This window comes from Amblyomma mixtum, chromosome 1, assembly GCF_055824585.1.
Source record: "Amblyomma mixtum isolate Tamu chromosome 1, ASM5582458v1, whole genome shotgun sequence".
NCBI classification, from domain to species: domain Eukaryota; kingdom Metazoa; phylum Arthropoda; class Arachnida; order Ixodida; family Ixodidae; genus Amblyomma; species Amblyomma mixtum.
In genome coordinates, this window is record NC_143012.1 from 56,621,998 (window position 1) to 56,647,864 (window position 25,867).

Consider the following 25,867-nt stretch of genomic DNA (forward strand, 5'->3'; position numbering starts at 1 on the left):
TCGTTTGCAAGTCTTTCTGGTGTCTTCCTGACCGCTGGACTGCCGTCACTACAACGTGACATCTGGTGGAGGTGCGGGGTACCCTTCCATGTACCGGACACCCCCAGCAAGTCCCGACGCCAGCCCTTCGAGTCATTCACCGGAGGACTTGACTCCAGTCTACCACGCAGCCTCTTGAAGCCTCCAGCCATGACTTACGCCGCAGCAGTGCGCCGTCCTGCACCTCGACGACGGCACCTAAGCCCCTGTCGCCATTAGCCAGCTGCGCTGGAGCGCCGCCCTCTCGCCCCAACTCGCCCGTCCTACGAGCGTCGCACACGGCCTAGAAAATGCGACGAGTGGAGAACACCCGACCAGCGCCGCCAACTATGCTTCCACTGCGGAGAAGCCGGTGACATTCTCCGGTACTGCCCATACAGGAGAATGGGCATTCGAGGATTTTCTTACGACGCCTCTCGACCCCGACCTGGTCTGCGACCAGCCGCAATCAAAGAGTTCTTGCGTCTGGAAGAATACTCATTGCCGAGCCGCCTATCTCGTTCTCCGTCGCCATCGTCACCGCGCTATGTATCTCCTAGCCGAGGCTACGCAGTGCGTGGACGCTCCCCCGGCCCCCGAAGGTTAAACTGAATAAAGCAGCCTCTGGAGGTGAGGTTGCTTCGGACCGCAAGAAATAAGACCATCCATCGAAAAAAAACAGAAGACTATGCCTCAACTACGACGACGACCCCTACGACGACGGCCCCTACAACGACGACCCCTACGACGACGACGACACCTACGACGACGACGACGACACCTACGACGACGACGACGACTACTACGACGACGACGACGACGACTACTACGACGACGACGACAACTACGACAACTACGACGACGACGACGACAACTACGACGACGACGACGACGACGACAAAGCCAGACTTTAAGCTTTTTACCGCTGCCCTTAAACCTTATTAGTAACGCTAAAGGACTCGAAGTTGGCATTCTCCGTGTTTATTTTCATTTTAAAGCATCGAGACGATGCTTCTTTGCGAGGGGGGTAATGCCACGTATCAATGTAGCGTCCGTTCGTTCGCGCAAGGCCGCAGAAAAGGGGTGTTATCATTTTCCTGACGCGAGAAGCGACCGGACTAATCTCGATTGTTCACAGCCATGAACAGCTTCGTCTACGTGTTTCTAGATTACTCTAGATGATCTCGACCTGTTATTTCGAAGTTTCCTAGCCAGCTTTAAATTGAACGATGCCACGAGCAGCGAGCTTTCGTAGTTCGACGATCGACAAGCACGCTTGTTGCTTACGCCGCCACCGAGTGATTAAGTTATTTTGCGGGCGCAAGTCAGCCCAAATAAAGAGCTTCGTTTGCAAGTCTTTCTGGTGTCTTCCTGACCGCTGGACTGCCGTCACTACAACGTGACAATATGCTGCCCAAGTGAGTCCATACGAGACGCATTTGTGACCCATATGAACTCTTATGGAGCATATACGGCTTAAAGAACCACAGGTTGTCGAAATTTCCGGAGCCCTCCACTGCGACTTCCCTCATAGCCTGATGCCCCACGTGACGGTAAACCCCCGTAAATCATAAATATAGTGGGTCCATAACTTTCATTTCGACGTTTTCTTTTCGTTTCGACGTTTCGACACGGGCGGTGGCGGCGGTGGTGGAAGGACGCTCTCCTTATCTTTAAATTTTTTTTTCTTCTTCTCGCATCTGCAGACCTTCAAACTGCTGCCGTGTCACTGGAACTTTGCGCCCTGCGTGACGTCACTGACAACGTCACCGACAACGGAAAATAGTGTCCGCGCTCCTGGCGGACGAACTGAAACTGCTCACACGGGCGGTGGCGGCGGTGGTGGAAGGACGCTCTCCTTATCTTGAAATTTTTTTTTCTTCTCGCATCTGCAGGTTTGTATTTTTTATTTCGGTCTCTAACGCTGCGTTTTTTTTTACTACCGCCGTTGCCCCCGTATTTGTGTGCTGTGCATTTTTTTTGTGTGTGTTCCGGGATTTTATTTGTAAGTTGTGAGTGCTAGCGAAAGGTTGTGGACGTGTATTTGCCCCTGTTGGACTGCTGGTTGCGGCTGGCACGTCAGTCCTAAGATGAGCCGCTACCAGAAGGCGGACGCGTCTTGAGGTGCAGCGAACTTGTGAGTACCACTGCTGTTGCGTTCATCTTTAGCGGTAGCTCCTTTTGCACCTCGTTTAGGATGTCAGAGGGTGATGGCTGCCTTGTCTGCAGCGAGACACTTCCAGACAATGGCATGTTTGCTGCGTGCTCAGAATGCTGCTATGGGTACCACCTTGGGTCCTGTTCGGGAGTTACAAAATCAGCTTATTAAGGCTGGAATGAGGCTGATAAAAAGAGCTGGAAGTGTCAAACCTGTGTCATTATGGTTGCTAGAAGTGCCAGAGGTGCACAGAAACAGAAACGTGAGGACCCACAGGGTCTTGAAAAAGTGCTCGCGGAAATGAGTCGTGTGATATCAGAACTCTCAGATATTAAGGGCAAGATGGAAACATTGCTGCAGATGAAGGTCACAGTTGACAAAATGGAGGAATCAGTCCAGCATCTATCAGATTCTTACGATGACGTGCTCGCAGAAATGAAAAAACACACAAGCGAGATTGCTGACCTAAAGAAAAGAGTCGACTCAATTGAGAGCGACCATACTAAACAGGAAGTCCAGAGCTTGCGGCAACAAGTGAACAGTTTGGAACAGTACAACAGAAGTCAGAACTTGGAAATTCATGGTTTGCCCTCAAGTGATAATGAAAATTTGCTCCTTAAAGTAAATGTTCTGGCCGAAGAAATGGGTGTTGCCGAACTGATAAACGCTGATGTTGAAAGCCTCCATAGGCTTCCAGAAAAACAAGGTAAAAAACCCGTAGTTCTTGTTCGCTTCATCTCACGGTTCATGCGTGACCACTGGATGTCAAAAAGAGGTGTTCTGCAGGACAATAATTCCGAAGTGTTCTTTCTGGACAATCTTACAGCAGAAAATAAGAGGCTGTTGTGGGCTATGAGGGTTAGAGCAAAGCAAAAGGGTTATCAGTACGCTTGGCAAAGGGGCGGCAAGCTGTTTGTGCGCAAGGCCTCAGGCGCACGGGTCATCCGCATTCTTCCCGATGAGGATCTTGACCTGATAGTATGAGCTGCTGCGCCTTTGTAGACGTGCCATCTGTTTATTTTTTTCCTTTGCACTCTGATGGCTTGCCATTTCGACGACGTGTATCACGATAGTGTGTCCTTCAACTCTCTCCTGCGCAGTTCTTCTTTTCACTGTAATAATAGTGTGTCCATTTTTCATGTCAACATCAGAAGTTTGAAGAAAAAACAATTTGACATTGCTACAGCTCTAGATTCATTGGATCATAGTTTTGATATGCTTGCTTTTACGGAGACGTGGTTGTCGAGTGTACTACATGATACAGTTAACATCAACGGTTACCAGTCTGAATGTGTTTACCGCAGCGGCGGCAGCTCGTGGGAACACCTGCTCATCGAGGAATCCTGCTTTTTACAGTTTCCGTGCTGCTTCTGTGCTGACACAAGCCATCGTGGGAACCTTTGGACGTGGTGCCGGCTCTGCACAAAGCCCTGCCAGCAGTGCCACGCTGCAAGCCCCGAAGCCCTGATTACCTCGCATCGCCATTTCAACGAACTCTGCCAGCGCATGCGCAGTTAGCACACTGCAGGAACTGATATAACTGGGCGTCTTCCTGCTCGGTGGTCATTTGGCAGCGGCGGCAGCTCGTGGGAACACCTGCTCATCGAGGAATCCTGCTTTTTACAGGTTGGTGTACAAAGCACTCTTATTATTTTATCAACAATTAGCCAACAATGTTGCTGCTGCTGCCGCTGCCATAGTGTCACCCTGCAATTGTTCCTTCCGTGATTTGTTGTTGCTGCTGCTGTGCTTTTTTTTCCTTTTTTTCCCTAAGATTTTCAGCTATGCCTTATAATTGCCTCTCATGTCAGTTGCCCATTGACTTGGATGAAGGATCGGGGTCAGTGCAATGCTCAGAATGCTCGAGCGAGTACCACTTTGGCAAGTGCGCTGGCGTAACCGAGAAATCTTTTAAGGGAAAAACCGAAACCGCCAAGGCTAATTGGAGATGCCCAACATGCAGAAGCGCTGCGACACGCGTTCAAAGCGAAGTTGAAACTGATGGTCTTATGGCCATTAATCAAAAGCTCGAAAGCTTGCCTGCACTTGTTGAAAAAATCAGTGACATGGAAAAATCTGTTCAGTTCATGTCAGGAAAGTTCGATGAATTTGAGCAGAAAATAAAAAGACAGGACGCAGAAATAAAGGTGCTCAGAGAGAGGGTGGCAGAACTGGAAGAGAAGGACTTAGCTCGTGCTACAGTACAAGTTGATCTTGAGCAACAAATCAATGACCTAGAATTTCGCAGTAGGCGGCTTAATCTGGAAGTACATGGTGTCCCTGTTGTCGCGGGCGAAAACCTGTTATCATCTCTGAATCAGATTGCCGATACGCTTCAAGTCCCTCAGCTCACTGACGCTGACGTCGCATCAGTTCACCGCCTGCCAGCCAGGAGAGATAAAATCCCCGGAATTATTATCCGGTTTACCAAGCAGCAGACAAAGGACACTTGGCTTCAGAAAAGGAAGGCGCTGAAAGACAGTGAATCAAACGTTTTCATTCAAGAAAACCTGACTCGCTACCACAGAGAACTTCTTAGGGACACGAAGAATAAGGCAAAGGAAAAAGGCTATGCTTTTGTCTGGTATGTGAACGGAAAAGTTTTGGTTCGAAAGACCAGCGGTGCAGTTGCCATCGCTATTAAGTCCAAAGCTGACCTTGACAGCCTGTAACTGACGCATTGTTCGTTCTAATTTGCTGAAAAAAAAAGTGATGGATGATACTCGCTATTATTTTCCCAGTGATGTGGATCAAGTGGTGTCAGATTTTCCGGCGACCTCTTACAAATGTATTCACCTGAATACTAGGTCTGTGAAAAACGAAGTATTCTGCCTGGAAGAATTTTTTGCTAGTTTTTCCTTTGAATTCTCTGCAATAATGTTAACCGAGACGTGGAGCACAAGTGACTGTGATGTCTTCAGGTTGAAGAATTATACGACATATTATGCAAACAGACATGTTCGCGGCGGTGGTGTTGCATTATTGCTTCAAGATGATGTTGAAGGCGAATTACTTGAAGCATACACTTTAATTACCCCAGATTATGAAATTATTTCAGTTTCTACACAAAGTGCTGTGTTCTCTGTGTGTTATCGCCCTCCTAACGGTAATATTGCATCGTTTTTACAGTTTTATGACATGTTCCTGGCTTTTGTTGTTCAGTATCACAATAAGAAAACCTTAATAGCTTGTGGTGACTTTAATATTGACATGGGTAATCCCAACCCATCTGCTAGAGATTTTAATATGACTATTATGTCTAATGGCTTTGTTAACCTGATCAATACACCAACCAGAGTCACAAGCGAAGGCCATTCTGTTCTCGATTTAATTATTACTAACTCTATGCGGCTGAATGCTTTTTCTGGTGTTTTATCTTGTATTAGTGACCATCGTCCTGTGTTTGCTTGCATTAAGAACGCTAGTACAATAGGAAGTAAGTCCACATCAATCACATACAAAGCTATTACAGAGTCATCATTAAAATCCTTTAGGGATGCGCTCATGAAAGTATATTGGAGTAAGATAGCTGAACTTCATGATGCAAATGTTGCCTATAATACGTTTGTCGATTGCTTTAAACAGATATATCACGACTGCTTTCCTCTTGCAACACGTGTGAAAAGTCGCAGAATCCGCAAGCCATGGGTAACGCCAGAGCTTCGCAGAGAAATACAAATGAAAGACAAGCTGTATAGAAAATTTTTGAGCAGCCGGAAGGTTGAGGACCTTGCGGTATTTAAGAAATATAGGAATAAATTGACTAAAAAACTGAGGTCTGCACGAACAGCCTATCAGGTGTCACTTCTAGAGGTTAAAAATGGTCGAAATGGTGTACTATGGTCGAGATTAAATACACTTCTGCAGCGGGACAGTTCACGCACTGCATTAACAAAATTAAATATTGATGGAAAGGAAGTTTCTGGCGTTGAACTGGCTAATGTATTCAATACTTTTTTAACGAGCTTGGCTACCCGTGCTGTAACACGTGCTGCCGGATCTGACGCTTGCAAATATGTTCGAATTCAGAATGATGAAACAATTTTTCTGCACCCAGTCACGGTAGACGAAGTAGTGTCGGTGATAACAAATCTTAACAATAGCAGTAGCTGTGACATTGATGATATCCAAATACGGCCAGTCAAGCATGTAGTTGACATAATTGCTCCCATACTTGCTCACATCTTTAACATCTGTTTAGAAACTGCAGTTTTTCCGGAAAAAATGCAATTAGCAAAAGTTGTTGTTCTTTACAAAAAAAGGAGATCGCAACGCCCTCGCCAACTACAGACCAATCTCTATTTTGCCAGTGTTTTCGAAAGCATTTGAGAAAATGCTCCATCTGAGAATGTCAATTTCATCCATAAATTTAACTTGCTAACACCATTTCAGTTTGGCTTCTGCAAAAGCAAATCAACTGAACTTGCATTACTCCAACAAAAGGAATATATAATAAAGCAACTTGAAAACAAAGCTATTGTCATTGGTGTATTTGTGGACTTCTCAAAGGCTTTTGACCTGGTAAATCAAAATCTTACTAAATAAATTACACTACTATGGTATCCGAGGAAAAGCGCTCTCATTGTTAGTTCTTATTTGTCGTTTAGACAGCAAGTGGTGTACATAAATGGTATACAGTCTGAACCGAAGCCGCTCTTCTACGGTGTCCCCCAAGGCAGTACGCTAGGGCCTCTACTCTTCAATATTTACCGAAACGATATTGTCAACATTAGCGATAATACAGTTTTCCATCTATGCAGACGATACAAGCGTATTTTTTTCGGGTGAAAATGTTCATGAACTTATCAAACAATGTAATGCCACAATGAAAGCTCTTGAGGTCTGGTCTGCAGTTAACCTGATGCAAATAAACGAGAATAAGACCAAAGCTGTCATATTTAGGCCGACAAATAAAGTTATCCCACCGCACGATAATATTATATTAAACTCGCGGGCTGTAGAAATTGTTGAGCAGTTTAAATGCCTTGGGGTCATATTTTCTGCCAGTATGTCATGGGATTATCATGTCAATTATATCTTGAAAAAAATACCTCAAATCACTGGTGTTATAGGCCGTCTAAAATACATACTTCCCACAAAAACTAAGATGCTGGTATACAATTCAATATTCAACTCGCATTTAAACTATTGCCAGTTGGTGTGGGGCACTACAACGTTCACTAACCTTGAACGTATTCATTTAATGCAAAAAAGATATCTCCGAAATGCATATAATTTACCGTTCCGACATCCAAGTGCAGCTTTCTTTTGTCATTCCAGGGTTATTAAAGCACATAATCTTTATAAATATCGCCTCAGTGCTACTTTTAAAACAGAAATCAAGAAGAATATAACAAATCTTAAAAATTTAGCAGAACTAAGGAAAAAAGAATCAGTCTATCCAACAAGACGTGGCGAAGAATGGACAGTGCCAACACCTCGACTAAATCTTGGTAGGGAATGCCTTCAGTACACACTTCCATCTCTTTTAAATAGCTATAGCCACATTAACCTCGATTTGTTTTCTTTCTGACGTCGTGAACTACATAATTTGTTTTTGAATAACATGGTTTAAGTTTCATTATGTATACATATTGCTGTTTCGTGTATTCTCCGGTGCTTCCTTGATGTGCTTGTTTTTTAAAATTGTATAAACTCTTGTGTTGCCTCCCTGTCAATAATTAGGATTGTAGACTCGTCAAGCTGCCCAAGGGCAGCTTTTTTCTACAATTCCTCCATCTGTAGTGCTAGATGGGAAATAAACTTTTTGATTTGATTTGATTTGAACTCCGGTTCCTACCTGAGACCTGCACGACAGATGTGTGGCGGTCGATGAGCACCGCTTTGGTGAATGTGGCCACCCGCGATGCTGAGGTGTTGTCTGGATGATATCTCGGACTGCGGAAATGGTGAAATTGTCTGCCCGAAATACGCACGCACTTTGAACAACTGCTGCATATTCAACTAGCATCACTCTGGCAACAGCGGTGGCAGCGATCGACCGTACTTGCGCAGTGCATAAAACCCAGGTTGGTGCGTTAATACTAACCTTGTTTTTCAGATACTCGTTCCTGCAGCTGCTGCCTAAAGCGAAAGGTGTGCTTGTTAATTTCGAGAGTTTTAGCATTGCCGGCTTTGCATAATTGCGTGCATAGCGGAATAGCGGGTCCAGAGTGCACATGCGCAGAACGCTAACGCGGAAATAGCGGTAGCGTACGCACACAATTTTCAAAAGTTAGCGTTGCGCCTTTTGCACCCTTAGCGTGAAAACATGGCGGCGTCCTCCCAAGCGAGAGCCGCCCGCTTCAGCCGATTCAGCAGTCCTTGCGAATCCAGTCGGCATGTTTACGTGCAACTACGGCTCTTTTATTGCGAAAGCATTACTACTTGCACTTTCACGCCGTTGCGTGCCGTGGCCGGTGACCACCATCGTGCCGCGGCCGGTGGCCACCATCGCGCCGCGGCGGTGACCACCATTGACCTTCATTTGACCTTGATTTCATTACATTGAATTGGATTAGATTGAATTGGATTGGATTAGATTTGATTAGATTACATTAGATTAGAATATATTACATTGGATTGGATTGGAGTGAATTGGATTTGGCGGCAGCGGCGGCAGAGCGAGGACGCCCCCCTAATCTGATCTTGCTTCGCTTTCCAGGCCGGAATTTCAAGCCTTCTCAAGCAAGAATCGCGTAATCCTGCGTGGTCTGTTTTCAAGACTGACGTCACACCTGACGTAACACCTGCGTACCCTTGCTGTGCTCCTGGTGGCTGTAATTCACGAACGAGGCATGTTGGCGGCAGCGGCGGCAGAGCGAGGACGCCCCCCTAATCTGATCTTGCTTCGCTTTCCAGGTTGGTGCTGAATAACATTTTTTGGTTTATTTTGTCTCCTGTATTTCCTTCCCGCACTGCCACCGCTGCGGCCACACTGCTTGTGTTCTTTGTTCGTTTTTACGCTGCGCCGAAATGTCTTCTGTATGCCCATCTTGTGACGAAGCCATACCAGCGGATGACCAGGCCCTGCTGTGCGCCGAATATAAGTGCAGCTATCACCTTGGTACTTGCTCGGGCTGGTCGGAGGCGACTTTTAGATCTAAAGGTGAAGCCGGTCGCAAATCGTGCCGTTGTGTGCCTTGCCGCAACTCGAAGCTAAAATCTGGTGGGAAGGGTTCCGTTGATGTAGAACTCGCTGGAAGCCTCATTGATATTGTTCAGAAGTTGGACGCGCTCGCGTGTTTGCCGTCTCAAGTCGAGGAAGTAAGGGCATCCATAGAAATGATGTCAGCCAAATATGATGCCATCCTAGAGAAACAGGAGCAACAAGACGAGGAAATAGGTAGCCTTAAAAAGCGCGTCCAGAAGCTAGAAGAGAAAAGCTGCGATAGCAGCACCGTTGACCAACTGAAACTGTCTGTAAATGAGCTAGAGCTATATAGCAGGAAGCACAACATTGAAGTTCACGGAATTCCCGTTTCCCCTGAAGACTTGCTAGCTAAATTGAACGATGTCGCTGAAACGATCAAACTGCAAGAACTGAAATCGAGTGACATAGATAATGTTCACCGTCTCCCTTCTAAACCGGGGAAAGTACCCACGATTCTTGTACGTTTCTCACACCAAGCGCTTCGCGACAAGTCGCTCGCAGGCCGTATAGCTTTGAGAAAGGCCAACTCTTCTGTTTCCATATCGGAAAACGTGACGAAGTAAAACAGAAACCTTCTGCAGTTGAGCCGGGACTGGGCAGCAGCAAACGGCTATCGCTTCGCGTGGCATGCCGGTGGTTGCGTACTTATTAGAAAGAAGGAAGGGGAGACTGCTATTGTCATTCGTAGCCCGGAGGATTTCGCTAAACTTGTGAACGCGTGATGTGAACACCACTTTGATGTTTGTACAGTTATTTTTTGTTATATTTTTCAATGCTTCATTTTCTGCAAAGTCCAGTCTGTTCATCGGACCTGGCTTTCCATTGCAAAACTTCGCAGCAATGTTTGAACTTTGCTCATTTTAATCTGCGTTCAGGGAGAGGGAAGCAAGACGTCATTGAGCGTTTTCTTGCTGAAGTGAAGTTGCAGATTCACGTTCTGTTGTTCACAGAAACATGGTTTTGTACTGAGGACGAGACATTTAGTATCTCAGCTTATAAGAGTTATTGTCTGAACCGCCGGGGTAAACGAGGGGGTGGCGTATCGCTGTTGATCTTAAAAGATATGGAATGTGAACTGCTGGATGAATTTTGTTGTGTAAACGCCGATTATGAGGTACTTACACTTAAATTCCGTTCATATTTGTTTACTGTGTGTTATCGTCCTCCATCTGGCGATACGAGTGTTTTCCTTTCTTTTGTGGATTCCCTTCTTGAGTATGTAAACCAACATAAGTATAATATCGTTCTTGGTGGTGACCTAAATATTAATCTTTTATCGAACAGCACGGTGAGGCATGAATTAGATTTACTGTTAAATGTTCACTGTTGTCTGAATGCTGTGAATGCGCCAACGAGAGTAACGAGTTAATCAGAAACATTACTAGATGTTTTCGTTACAAATATAAATCCAGCTCATCTTACAAATCCAGCTCAACTTATAAATCCAGCTCATCGTTACAAATATAAATCCAGCTAACATCCGCAGTAAACAGTTTACAAATTAGCGATCATCTACGCATTTTCCTATCTGTGAACCATACTCTTAATATCAAGAGAAGGCCGAAAGAATATTCTTACAGGGATATTAATCCTTCTACACTTTCTAACTTTCGTGAACATATAGCCGGCGCGGATTGAAGTGATGTTTTTTTCTGAACGAAATCCCGAGGTAGCGTATTGTAAATTTATTGCGATATTTCAGGAAATATATTCTACCTGCTTTCCACACAAAGTACACAATCCCCCCCCCCCCCCCCCCCCCCCCCCCGGCAGGCTCGTAAACCGTGGGTCAGTTACCAGTTGCTTAAACGGATAAAAAAACGTGACAAACTGTACAGCAATTTTTTGAAAACCAAATGTCCTGACGCATTGAAAACCTTCAAATCATTCAGGAATAAGGTGACAAAGGAGCTTCGTGCCGCGAAAAAACTGTATTATGAGAATCTGTTTCTCTCGTCGAGAAATAGTTGCCAGGCGACCTGGAAGAAATGAAGCTCAATCATAGGGCGTACGCCAGAACCGTTCACCAAAATTACTCTTCACGGAGTAGATTGTGAGGGACCCGAACTGGCGAACGCATTTAATGACTTTTTCATTTCCATAGCTCAACCCTCCTCATCTTACGAAGACTTGCCGCTCAATTATTCTCGCAATAACTCTACTGTTTTTTTTAAATCCTGTTTCAGACGACGAGGTGGTTGCGGCTTTCAACAGCCTTAATAACAGCAAATCTGTAGATAGTACAGCCATTCAGATAAAGCCAGTTAAATTTGTTATTCATGGTATATCAAGCTGTTTGACACATATTTTTAATACATGCATCTCAGAAGGGGTATTTCTACGCATCATGCAGTCTGCGAAGGTGATAGTATTGTTTAAAAAAGGCGATAAAAACGACCTTGCTAACTATAGCCCAATCTCTATCTTGCCTACCTTTTCAAAAGGTTTCGAAAAATTAATTCTCACGCGTCTTACATCCTTCATCGACCGTCACAATATTTTAAACCCCGCTCAGTTTGGTTTCAGGAAAAAAAGATCAACTGAGCTTGCCCTTCTCACGCAAAAAGAGTATATTTTAGAGAATTTTGAAGAAAAGAAACTAGTGCTAGGAGTCTTTTTAGATTTCTCGAAAGCTTTCGACAGCATTAATCACAAAACGTTACTCAATAAACTAGACCGCTATGGTATACGTGGTACAGCCTACTCCCTTATATCTTCTTACTTATCCAGTAGAACACAGTATGTCGAAATAAATGGTTTTTCCTTTGCAGTGCAGCCCGTCATCTCAGGAGTTCCACAAGGAAGTCTTTTAGGCCCCCTTCTTTTTATTCTTTACATTAATGATATTGTCAGCATAGATCCATCTGCAAAATACATTATTTACGCCGACGATACCAGTCTGTTTTTCTCTGGTCATTCAGGTATTGATCTATCGAGCCGTGCTAACACGACCTTAGGCAAAATTGATCAATGGGCATCTAAGAACAGTTTAAAACTTAATGTAAATAAAACAAAAGCTGTACTCTTCCACCCCAAAAACTGATTATTCGAGTTATCCCCACTCATACTCAACGACAGTCAAATAGAAGTTAGCAAATCTGTCAAAACTTTATGCGTCTATTTTTCAGACAATATGTCATGGGATGCCCATGTAGAATACTTAGCCACAAAGCTCTCACGCACTATAGGTTCTATACGTCGCCATCTTTCAGTATTTCCTCTCTCGATTAATATTCTCCTATACAATGCACTTTTTTCCTCTATTTTAAACTATTGCTCACTAGTGTGGGCAACCACAACTGGAGAAAATATCACTAAGTTATTACTGCTGCAAAAAAGAGCAATCAGACTAATTTCTAAAGCTCCTTTCACCGCACACACAGGGCCATTATTTGAGCAACTAAAAATTGTTAAAATGACATCTTTGTATAATTAGACTTTCCCTACTTTATAGACTAGGCATCACCAAGAAGGACGGCACGCTAACATTATTAGCGGTGCTTCAACAAAACATCAATACACATAACATCCGAAATCCAGAACGTTGGCATATCACTGGCTGTCGCACAAACTATGGCAAGCAGATGCTTCGTTACAGGCTTCCTGTTTTACTCAATCAGCACTCACGCAATAGTCGCAAAGACTTTAGTTGTTTCCCTGAAACAATTCCGTCAAATGTTTTTGTGAACAGTTTGTCCATGTCCTCATTTAGTGCTATGTACATGACGTACTTTGATTTTTTTTTTGTGCTTTTTAACTCAAATATCTTTCAATTTTGATTTATTGATGTAAAAATTCAATCAGTTCATTCGCTGCCAAATGCCGTCAGAAAGGGGGCAGTCGCCCCGTCAAGCTGCTCTCTGAAGCAGCTTTTTCGTGGCTGCTCCTTTCCTTTGTAAAAGAGGAAAAATAAACTATTATTATTATTATTGCAATGGATTGAATTGAGTGGAATGAATTGGATTGGGTTGGATTCGAACGGATTGCATTGGAGTGGATTGAATTGGATTGGAGTGGATTGAATTGGATTGGAGTGGATTGAATTGGATTGGGATTGGTTTGGATTGGATGGGATTGGTTTGGATTGGATTGCATTAGATCGGATCGGATTGGAGTGGAATGGATTGGTTCGGATTGGATTGGATTGCAGTGCAATGAATTGGATTGGATGGGATGGGATTGCATTGGATTCAATTGGATTGCATTGTATAACCGATGCATCACCACAAGTCTAACCACAAGCACCACCACCAGCTACACTACGAGCTGTACCATGGCGTACGTACGGATATTGCTTTCGCAATTACCGGGCTTAACCAAGCTAACCCTATTGAAAATATTGAGCGTGAATTCTGCGTGCCTATCTTTGCGTGTTTATTGCCATGCAAAATGCGACGATTGAACGAGGTCGCAGAACGCGAGACATATTTCACATAATTTGCGCAAGCTGAGCAAGCTCGCAAACGCGAGACATCTCTCACATAACTGCGCAAGCCGCGTAAGGCTCGTACAGCAGGAGACATCCTCACGTAATATGCGCAAGCCGGGTGAGGCTTCCAGAATGTCCGAGAGCCAAGGGTGAGTCCCAGAATGTTCAAGAGGCGAGTCTGGCTCACAGAGCACTAGGCAGTGTCTAATGGAGTTACCATCATGATGCCGATAATACCTTGCATGGCTGCAAAGCTCCTACATCACTGCTCAACACGGTACGCTAATGTACTGCATTAAGGTCTCCTCATCTGTCTGTCACTGCCTCATTCAGCATGCATGTTGTGAGATAACAAGCTTTGCAGAAACGGTGCTTCGTGGGATGGCTCTCATATGTGTAGCATGCTTGCAAAAGGACATAGATAAGGTCACCTTAACTGGCTTTATTAATGCCACATCCCTCATGATGGGTGCCACACAGTGGCTAAACAATTTCTTCAGTTTCTCCAAGTCCAGCAGGTTGGCGTCTTGATACAGGTTCTCACTATGCAGCACCTGCAAAAAGGTAGGAGTATATGCAAAAAAATTCAGTTAATCTGTTTTCTGGAAATTCCAGAAAAGGGCACAAGTACTTCTTCCATTAATGAACTAACGATGATTTCGAAAAGTTTCAGGTTTGAAATACAGACACTGGAAAACCCGACTCAAGCACGCAGACTGCTCAGCATCAAACCTGCACAAAATCTAATAACCGTGTCACACAGGCATTTTGAAGGCTTTCAAATGGCTATTAACTCAGTGGCACTTGAATACAGCTAAATGGGCATTTCCAATAGCCACTGAGTCCCTAGAACAGTGTGGACATCTATTAAGATTTTGAAGGCTTTTCAGTGGTAGAAATTTGCACTCAGACATGGAGCACTCGCAACTATACACTAAGCAATAAAATCAAAGCAATTTAATCGCTGAAAGAATACTCAACATGAAATTTACAACTTATTTCACTAAAAAAAAAAGAAGGCTAGCCAGAAAACACTGCAGCAAGCATATTATCACTGTTGCCAATAGCACAAAAACAATGAATACCACCTTTTCAAAACTGTGTGAGCACTACAACAGCTTCCCAGCAAAATTATCAACTGTGACAGTGGCGCCACAGCAGCTTGGTGCGAGATGATGAAATATCTCTACGGCGATCAAGTATTCTGTGTAGCAGTGGCATAACTCCCGAGTTGAAGTGCAAATCTCAAAGCTCAATCTCCCACCTCAACTGTTATCTTTAAATACATATTTAAATTCATTGGAGCGTGCTGCAGAAGTAGGTGGTCAGATCATTCGAGAGGATATCTGCAAGGTATCTCAGGAGACGAAAGGTCTGATGAAGAAACGCCAAAGCATGAGGACGTCTAACTTCAGAGATAGAATAGAACTAGGAGAGCTATCGAAGTTATTTATAAGTGCAAGGAAGCCAACATAAGAAAGTTTAACATGGAGAAGACCTAGCATGCTCTAAAGCATGGAGGTAGCCTAAAATCAGTGAAGAGAAAACTAATCACAGGTAAAAACCAGATGTATGCGCTAAAAGACAAAGAGGGCAATGTCATAAGCAATATGGATAAGATAGTTAAAGTAGCCGAAGAGTTCTGCACAAATCTCTACAGTAGTGAATGTAACCAGAACGTTACGGAGAGAGGCAGTAGAGCATAGCAATGGGACATCCCGCCAGTAACGAGGGAGGAAGTAGAGAAAGCCTCAGGAGCAATGCAAAGGGGTAAAGCAGCTGGTGAGGATCAGGTAACAGCAGATTTGTTGAAGGACGGAGGAGAGATTGTGCTAGAGAAACTAGCCACCCTGTACACGCTTGCCTCGTGACCATGAGCGTATCAGGAGCTTGGAAGAATGCGAACATTATTTTAATTCATAAGAAAGAAGATGTCAAGGACTTGAAGATTTACAGACCGATCAGCTTACTATCCATTGTCTACAAGGTATTTACTAAGGTAATCACTAATAGAGTCAGGACAACCTTCGAATTCAATCAACCAAATGATCAGGCAGGCTTTCGTAAAGGATACTCAACAAGAGACCACATTCATGCAATCAATCAGGTGATAGAGAAATGGGCAGAATATAACCAACCCCAATATATAGCCTTCATTGACTACCAGACAGCAATTGACTCGGTGGAACCACAGCTGTCATGCAGGCATTGTGGAATCAGGGTGTAGAAGAGTGTTATGTGAAAATATTGGAGGATATTTAAACGACTGCACAGCTACCATAGTTCTCCATAAGGTCAGCAATAAAATTCCTCTATATTCCGAGTTTTCTAACACCACCATCATTTTTTGGCACCGTGACCATATCATACAAGAATGTGAGACCTACTGCATACCTAAAGAAAATATGTGTGTAAGCCAAGCATCAGCCGTTGTATGCAATAAGAAGTCTAAGTGAAAAAGATTCTATGTAAATTAGAGAAAGCCTTGCCATTTTTGCACTTCTGCTTCTATGACTGCTTGCTGGATTTTTTTCTTTAGTTGGAAGCATTCTTCCATCCCTTATCTCTATACACTATTCCTCTGCCAATTGACTGAGTAACCCAAATAGCAATTCCTAAGTAGGGAGGGGGCCTTCCACAGTGACCACACAGGGGCCTTCAAGTTCTTGCAGCAATCAAAACATCCCTTTGTAACACTGGCCTTGAATGCACCACTATACGTTTGTGGCAGGCCAAATACGTATACAATTTATGTTTTAAAACCACACAGAAATCCACAACTGCCATTATGAAAACAACCTAGTAATGTAACCATAAGCGTACCTGGCCAGCATGATCAGCATGGAAAGGCGCACAGCTTGTGTGCAGCTCCTAAAATGAAAGCAAATTCACATGATTAATTGCAATTTCCACAAACACATTCTTGAAAAATCATGTTTTTGCACCACTCAGCCTCAAGCCTGCCTTATTGCTCCTGCAGCAATGAGGCAAATCTGAGCACAGCTTGGGGTGAGCTGGTGGTATCACATTACGCACCTGACACTACATGCATCAATCCATTTGTATGATAGAATTTCAGAATGGCGAAAAGACACACACACAGGAAAAAATGGTGGGTGGATGAGATTAAGAAGTTTGTGGGGATACAGTGGCCGCAAGTGGCAAAGGACAGGGTTAATTTGAGAGACATGGGAGAGGCTTTGCCCTGCAGTGGGTGTAGGCAGGCTGCTGCTGCTGCTGATGATGATGATGATGACAGCCTGAGCACACCTACAAAGTAAAACTGTGATCTCGACCCAGCAGCACTTTACTGTGTTGAAAGAGAACAGGTACAATTGAATTACTGCATTACCTTGTTATTATCATTAAAAAGTACAGGGCTCTAAGGACTTCCTAATTTACATTGAAACGAATGGGTTACAGTGAACTTTCACGGATTACACTAACAGGCACTGAAAATCCAACACAGCTGCCCAAGAGAATATTAGGCAGCCGCGCTAGCCTTCTTTTGCGCTATGCTACCTGATACCAGATTAAAATTCCAGAGCAATTTACTCATACTCTAGCACTGGGATACGTTATGCCCCAGACTGATGCAGCTGTCTTACTAAAGGCAGAGAAGCTTTCAGTGTGGGTCATGTGTGCTGTGGCGTGAACACATGCACAGCATCGCCTGCTACCATTCAAGTCCTCTGTGTACACAAATGCAGGTGCAATAGAAAACCCACATCACAAATTTGGCTAGTCTGGTCGGCCAAGCATGGGCCAGCTGATAGCACGAAGCAGCAGGTGCGCCACATACCATCATCATCAGCCTGACTATGCCCACTGCAGGGCAAAGGACTCACCCATGTCTCCACATTAACCCTGTCCTTTGCTAGGTGTGGCCACCATATCCCCGCGAACTTCTTAATCTCATCCGCCCATCAAACTTTCTGCCGCCCCCTGCTATGCTTGCATTCTTTTGGAATCCACTCCATTACCCTTAAGGACCAGCGGTTATGTTGCCTTCCCATTACAAGCTCCGCCCAGGCCCATTTCTTCCTCTTAATTTCAAGTAGCATGTCATTAACCCGCGTTTGTTCCCTCACCCACTCCGCCCCCTTTTGGTCTCTTAATGTTAGACTTATCATTTTTCTTTCCATAGCTCACTTTGCTGTCCTTATCGTTTGGCACGTGTTTTTTTCTTTGTAATAAGGCATAAAGTATTATACACGGATTACCACATGGCATCCTCCTATGACCGTTAAATAATTTATAATCAAATTTCTTTCTCCTGCTGTATTTGTTTCGGTTTCGACAGCTGAATGATGGCTGTGACGTCAAAGCGAGGTTATTGGTCATGTGAGGCATGAAAAACTGCAATACAATTGGTACTTCTGGCTCTTAAGGAATGCTGGCGTCAGCGCTGTAGCGAATTAAAATGATGAAGCAGCGATTATAAGTGCAGTTTTTCCACGCCTCACGTGACCTATAACCTCTCTTTGATGTCATAGCCATAGTCAAATTGTTCACCGAAACAGGATGGCAGAAAAAGTTGATTATAAATTATTTAGCGGTCTCACGCGAATACCAGATGGTGATTCATGCATAGTAGTGTCTTCCGCATCACTATAGAGAAGAAAACATGCCACCAAGATTAGGTGTCTATACTCTTTTAAGCTGAACTCTCTTCATTAGCCTCCACGTTTCTGTCCCAAAAGTGAGAAACATGCAGGCTAAAGAAAAAGATTTCAGCTTAAGTACCAAAGTGGCTCTAATCACACGATGAAGCGGAAAAACTCTCGACACTTGAACAGAGAACAAATAGGAATTCCAACAAAATTTTAGATTCTTGTCAGGCTGTCAAGCATTTCTGAATATTGTAAACTGCACTTTCACACATACAGTACGCATGTATGCAAAGCTCACATTCAGTAGCCCTGTTTACCGGCTGTAATTATCACGGTCTGAGCTCAGTTACAGATTTAAAACCAGCCAAAAGATGCAACACAGGAAAAGAGAAGAAAACAGGTTGGACTATCAATTGAATTTTTTGTAAAGGAAAAGAAGGCTCGCATGAAGATGCGCCACACATGACCCACACCAGCGAAGGGCAGGACAACAAATAACTGTCACTGATATACAAGCACGTCATCTAAAAGAGAAAATTCTTTCTGTTGAAGATTGACTAATGGCTTCGCTACTCATAGAGCCGTTGCCTTGGAGATATGCATCAAATACCTTACAGATTTGTTTACCACTTCTATACACCACTGAAGTGTCACAGAAATCAGGCGTACACACTGATGGGTCATCTTATGATTTACACTCACGACATTGGCACTGTAGTGCCAGATTAGTGCCAGATTAGTGCTCACTCAGGAACACATTAAAGACACCTGCACATATCCCTGAAGTAGTTTCTTGCACAAGCTAGCGGAATGTGATAAACCACTTTCCTGCAAGTCCTGAACCTAGTTTTATGGGATACCATACTGCTATCCCGGTTTTTAACAGCAGCGGAAAGGCCATCAACACAATGATTGGTGCAAAAAACATTTAAAAATTTTCCCGCCACTCGATTTGAACTCATGAAGTCTACACAAAGGACTCCATGATAACCGTTCTGAGGTGAATGGCAGTTCAGCCTAGCCTCTGGAATCTGTGCCAAAAAAAAAAAAACGGAGTCAGCGCATCGCAATTTACTTCCGAAATAAGCCGGTGCTGATGAAAATTGTATGTTTTGCTTTCTCTGGCTTATAAAGCTCCACTTTCAGAAAAAGTGTCGTCTTTGTGGTTAGGATGCGGAACTTCATCATCACAAGTCAACTTCAGCTTGCCATCAGTGTCCCTTTAATGCCTCAAAGTTGAACAATAGCTCCATTCATAGAGGAGGGCTGTGCATAAATTTCGACCACCAAAGATTCTTTAACATGCACTGACATTGCATAACACACGAGCAAATATGCATTTCGCCTTGTCGAAACGAAGCCACCACCATTCAATCCCGCGTCTTTGGGCTCAGTAGCCGAACACCAATGCAGTAGGCCACAGCAGCAGGTGAAAAACAAGAGAGCCCTTAATAGGCAACCTAACTTGCCAAAATCAACATAACGAGGGGTCACACAAGTAGCAGTGGACTAGGAAAATAAAAGCTACTTGTGTCGGAAGATGTCTTCAGTGTTTACCTCAAAAGCCTGCTTGCTTGCTGGGCATCCTAGCACCAAGTGAAAGGCTGGCACAGCTATACTGGACAGCTTGGAAGAGGCATTGCTGGTAAAGCTATGTGGAGATTGCTGCAAGGTAAAAAGACACATTTAACAGCAGCACAGTGCAAAAAATGGACTAGAATCAAGCATGTAAGGCAAAATGCAAGGCACAAAAAGGAGCCGGTCGCAGAATGGAACACAAATGTTTAACCACATTTCGAAGTGGGCCAGGCAACAAGAAATTCATAACCACGGCAGTCATTCACAAGCTAGCCTCAGACGAGACATCACTTGCATATCGATATCCAGCATCGTTTCTACAATACATGCCACCATTCAAAAGAACAGACCCACAGCAGAACGATATTTTCAGTAGAAGGCTGGTTTGCTTCAAATTTTGTATGCGTCCCTCAATTTGAAATCTGGCATGATTAGCACTGATTTCACATTCTCACAGGTATGATGAATTAATAGTGCCAATTGCAGAAAAACCACACTTTTTCCTTTAACATCAAATAAGGTATTGGAGAGGTACCTCAGCATATTTAAGTCAAAGTCAGATTTATTTGCGCCATTGGTTATAATCATGAAACAATCAAGTTTATTCTTCGTACATATTAAAGGCTCAATTACCCTTAAATTTCACTGCAACTTCGGGATTTAGGGCAAATGGAGCTTGGGCACCTGTGTGCATTTTGCTGTTGTTTGTACCATTTCAGCTCCGAGCCAAAGTATGAAAAAGCGAATGCCAAAATAGAGGCGAAAAACTTCAGAGCAATTTGTTTTTATCTCACCGTTCTGCTATTCAAGGCTCGACTACACTGGCTCGGCTATAAGTACGAACGCAGCTGGATCATATGGAGCTTCGTACCTTAAATACACAATTTATAAAAGTACAAGTGAAATACAAGTGAAAGAGGAGGAAGCTCAATCCTAACGCATACAGCTGAATCGCAGTCTACGTAGTTAAACTGGTCGAGCGCTGTTACTTCAATTACAGCGTAACATGCGGCGAGAATGTAAAGCCCGGGCCGAAGATCTATTGGTGGGCACATATTCCATTCTCGGCGAGAGATGAATGGCAGTACGGCGGCAGTACGGCGCCGATATCGTGCACCCCGCGATCGGATCAGCTGTGCATATTTGCATGGCATACTGACCATGACCGTGTGACCACTGACACTACACGCGCATTCATGCCCGTGTGCCGCCAGCAAACAACCTTTCAGCGCTGCGTGCTGCCGCGATAGGCACTGCGTCTTCGCGTCTCTGTACTAGCTGTGTTGACGTGGCCAGTTGTGCGCAAAGGCTTTGAAATAATGAACAGGTTCGAAGAAAATTAACTTACCCCCAAGATGCGAGATGTCACCCGGGTAGTGGTCTCCCACCAGCTGCTCCGCCATGGAGGAAATGAGCCCCACCGTCAGCATAGCGTTTCAAGTGAAGGCGCGCAAAGGACGACGCGCTATCCGTCGAGCCCGCTGACGCACGCTATAAACACAGGTTTACTCAGCACCTTACCACGTTTTCGTACATCGCACCAGCGAATTTCACTGCTGTCGGCACATCACATATCGGAAGAGTGACAAATGCTCATGCCAGCGATGGTTCACTCCCTCGGCACCACAAAGACCACGACAAACGTAGCAACGCTGTCCGCCATGCTGTCCCTTCCCAGACGCTGCATTCGTTGGCTAGCGCTTCGGCCAGTTCCGGCTTCCTTCGGCCCGTTTAGAAAGGCATCGCCTCCAGGCATTCCTCCAGGTCGTCTCTTTCGGGCTCTATGCTTTTGGGCAGTGCGATAGGAAAGGATTAAAACCAAATGAAACTTTCGTTACAAAAATAATTAAGTTCTTGTGCACATATTAGCATTAAAAACTTGAGAAATTTGTGACGCATGGACGCATTAATATGCGTGTCGGTACATTCGTGCGTGCGTGCGTGCGTGCGTGAGTGGGCATGGTCTAGCGCGTCAAATCCAAAGCCTATCCGACATGCCAACGTTGCGACATGCTGCATGGTTTCTGAGATCACCGCCGTAGCATACTCGACCGCAGATAATTTGAACTTTGCGGTGTAGCTCTTGCGCAACTTCGGTGGCATACTGTAGTAAGACCGAGCACCACAGGTGTAGGTAGTGGAAAAAACACGCCGAAGTCATCAATACAGACGTAATACGTACACGGTTGCGAAGTTGCAAAGAATGACTAAAAAAGAATAGTCGGCTTGGCTTGTTTTGACAATGGCGAGAAACGCGACTGTCACCATCTTTTGATTTCACATTACTTTTGCTTGCGCCTCCGAAACGACCGCGTGTTTGCGATTCTGGAAGTCGTCATCCCCGCCGTTTCATGATAAAGTTCACCTAAAAAAAGTTGCGCACGGCGGTCCCCGTATATAAGTATTAACCGTGTTACTACCGCATCATTGGTAGTGATATTTTTTAGGTGAAGAAAGCTTGAGCATGAACCTGAGAAATTTCTGAACTCGCAAAAAAAAAAAACGAAAAATTCGCATATAAGACGCACCCTTGTATAAGACGCACCAGCAAGATTTTTGACAAAAAACCGCGTCTTATACACCGGAAAATACGGTACCTGACGCCTTACAAGCGTTCCTTACTGTGCACAGTTGTCCCAGTGCATTATATCCACTCATGTGCAGCACACTGTTGTGTTGCTCTTGGTCTCCGAATGTGACTCTCAGCAATATGATGGAATCATAGTCCATCCAGGTGGTCTTTGTGGTAGTGCAAATTTCAAAACAGATTGAAGAAGAAAGAGTGTGATACTTCGTCATGCATCATGCAATGCTGGTGCTAATCAGGCAACATGTGTGGTATATATACTTCGCACATTTGAGATTCATTGGATTTGTTCTGGAGCCATACTGGGAATTAATTAATCGATCTGTGATTTGTCACTGAAATTGAGAGAGGGCACTAATTTCTGAACTTTTGACACCAACTATGAATTCAAAACTGTCTTTTCATGTAGGCTTACATGGCCTTTTTATGTGTATGTAAATTTATGCTAATGACTTTGGAAATTGCTTTGGAAATGGTTTTGGAAATTGCCTCGTAACATTCCTGTTACAGCTCACAATTCGCTTTCTGCACGTCATGTTTGATTGAGGAAAAACACAGCGCACTCCTAAGACACGGACAAAGAAAGGCAAGACGATACAGCGATAAGGCAAGCGCTGTATCGTCTTGCCTTTCTTTGTCCGTGTCTTAGGAGTGCGCTGTGTTTTTCCTCAAGATGAACTACCAACTAGCCCGCTCTTCCACCCTTGCATGTTTGATTGAACCTGATTATATCCCCAAGCTTGTTTGTTGCACCTAAGAAACACTGTTGCCCTTTCAGAGTTATTCCATTGGTTGACTCCTTTCGAGTGCAAGCAACAAATGGTTGTGTTGCTTCTGATTTCGAAATATGGCTGTCTGCATGACGGGCAACAACATAAGTGCTCTGGATGGCTTTCATCATGCATCTATAAGATATCTGTAACTTTCAGAATTGGTTAAAGGAAGAACTGAAGGATGCTGTAAGAGTCATCAGCAGCTTGTTTTTTACATTATTTTACAATGAACTTGCAATGTTGACAAGTTCTTGCTCAGTGTGCATGTTGTCATGTACAGGTCCCTGCAGTATCGAAGGGAACCATTTTGCACTAAAAGATAATTTTTTGGTTATTTGTTTGCTGAAGTTGAAAAATGATTAATGGGTACTTACGCCAAGACGAAAATTATAAAAAAGCAAAACGTGAGCTTATGGCTCATTATTGAGAAGTAATCATTAACTGAATGCTCGAACTTTGTTTGCTTTCACCCTAAATGGGCCTTTACAGCCTCGACAAGTTGCTACTAAGCAAGCAAACGCACACATGGCCACACGCAGCCTCACTGAGCTTGCTCAGTATGCACATAAGCACGCACAGCTTCGGCAAGCCCCCTCTCAGCACGCAGATGTCCACGTACAGAGAGTTCTCCACGAGAGTCCACGATTTCTTACACGCAAAGAGTGTGCGTGAACGTCTATCAGCTCACAGTACGCTCATATGTACACACAGGACGCACAGAATGCGTACAAGTAACGCACAATTTCTGCGCATTCGTGTGCAAAATGAACGTGATCGTACAAAATCACTGTTCTCGTGCAAACTCACGCAGAGTTTTTTCAATAGGGAAGCCACGGATTTTGCTACTTTTCGCTATGGCTTACCTTGCTTTGTGGATCAAGTTTAGGGAGGCTTCGGCCGCTTATCTGTTTTTTCAGCCAGCGTCCGCTTCGGCGGACGCGGTTGTTGCGACGCGCGTCTTTCCTTTCTTTTCTCTCATCTTTGAACTCTCCTCTATCTGCACGTGGCAGCAGTGGTGGTTTGGCTTGAGCCAGTCGGCAGGCCCGTGCACTTTCCCTTCAATCCTTCTCTCAGTCGCAACTAACGTTGTCGCTACAACAACAACAACAACACGATCAAGTTTAAGCTGCAATTCAGCCGAGTTTTTGAGATACGCTCTCGATTCTGGAGAGCGGAAGCCTAATGGGACCTCAAGCTGCACTGCTGCTGTCTGCAATCAACGTTCTTAGATCCCTTCAGGGATCTGAAAACGTTGGTCTGCAACGACCCGGAGCGTAACACAAACGTTCGGAACGAAACAAAAATATATTTCGAGCTATGTCGCGGTGTTTTATGTACTTAAATGTAGTAACACAAGTTATAATAAATTTACAAAAGTTTTTTGAACTTTACACGCTATGCGATGGAAAATATATTTGCAAGGTTTAAAGAGCGGGCTAGTTGGTAGTTCATCTTCAGGGAAAAAACACAGCGCACTCCTAGGACACGGACGAAGAAAGGCAAGACGATACAGCGTATCGTCTGCTTATCGTCTGCTTATCGTCTGCTTATCGTCTGCTTATCGTCTGCTTATCGTCTGCTTATCGTCTGCTTATCGTCTGCTTATCGTCTGCTTATCGTCTGCTTATCGCTGCTTATCGCTGCTTATCGGCGCTGTATCGTCCTGCCTTTCTGCGCCCGTGTCTTAGGAGTGCGCTGTGTCTTTTCCGCAAAAATATTTTTGCTTCATCAGCTTGTAGTTAACATTCGGTTGTCTAGATGGCGCCACTGCTACACAATTTTTATTTCATTTATTTCAATTTCTTGGTCATATCCTGGCAAAAAGAAGCGCTGCTGTAATAATTGGCTTAAAAGACTCTGAAATATGATATTTTGGCAAGTAAGCGGCAGTAGCGACCATTTTAGAAGGACCTTTCGCCTCCATGTAAAGCAGATTGCGTTTAACGTTTTCACATCGCTATACTAAAACTGACATTGGGGATAAGTTTCTTGCGGCACGCTAGCGTAATTTACCTGAGGTGCGCTATCACGCTAACGCTATACTAAAGGTCTCTAATATTATCTTGCGATAGGCTGCAGGTAATCACGAAATTCATGAAAGATCTCAGGCAGAAGATGTGCAAAAGAGGTCCTGGCTTGCAAAAGAGCCATCCAGAGTTTAAACACCTCAAGTCGCCCGTAGACTTATATAGCCTGCAGTGTGACGCCATGGCCACAGGCTGCACCTGGATTGAAGGAAGAATTGTGCGGTGAAGAAAGGAAATGCAGCAAGCAATTATAAGTGCGAAAAATGCTTGGAGCTTCCGCATAGCTTAGAACAGAAAGCTAGCGGTCGCAGACAATAATCTAGAAAGTAAAGGTCGAGCTGAAAGACATTCGTTGCACTGCAAATCGAGACATTGCGGACTTGCTAAAGAAAATTGGCAAAAGCACGCAGTAAGCGAATCTTTGTCTCTGGCGTTGGTCTTTATGGCAAGTCACCCGTGTACATCCATCAGGAATTGTGTCGAGCCGTCAGTAATTCTCGCCCATAAACTCTTACAGAAAGGTGCGGAGGT

At 44.2% G+C, this 25,867-nt stretch overlaps 1 protein-coding gene across 1 annotated transcript; it reads right to left on the reverse strand.

The window, feature by feature from the left end:
* Positions 1-2,382: 2,382 nt before the first annotated feature.
* Positions 2,383-20,326, reverse strand: LOC149366355 (uncharacterized). Its single transcript, XM_089570446.1, has 4 exons — positions 19,929-20,326; positions 16,582-16,629; positions 14,168-14,312; positions 2,383-2,405 (listed from the first exon to the last, which is right to left on the reverse strand). Exons 1-4 carry the CDS (start codon positions 20,055-20,057, stop codon positions 2,383-2,385), a joined length of 345 nt encoding a protein of 114 aa, XP_089426572.1. The 5' UTR covers positions 20,058-20,326.
* Positions 20,327-25,867: the final 5,541 nt, after the last annotated feature.

Bases quoted from the DNA above. Each gene is read 5' to 3' on its own strand.
- LOC149366355 (XM_089570446.1), bottom strand. From the start codon at position 20,057: ATGTGTCTTTTTACCTTGCAGCAATCTCCACATAGCTTTACCAGCAAT. The intron at 16,630-19,928 runs GTAAACACTGAA...CTTTCATTTTAG, and splicing joins CAAGCAAGCAGGCTTTTGAG to GAGCTGCACACAAGCTGTGC. The intron at 14,313-16,581 runs GTACGCTTATGG...ACCTTTTTGCAG, and splicing joins ATGCTGATCATGCTGGCCAG to GTGCTGCATAGTGAGAACCT.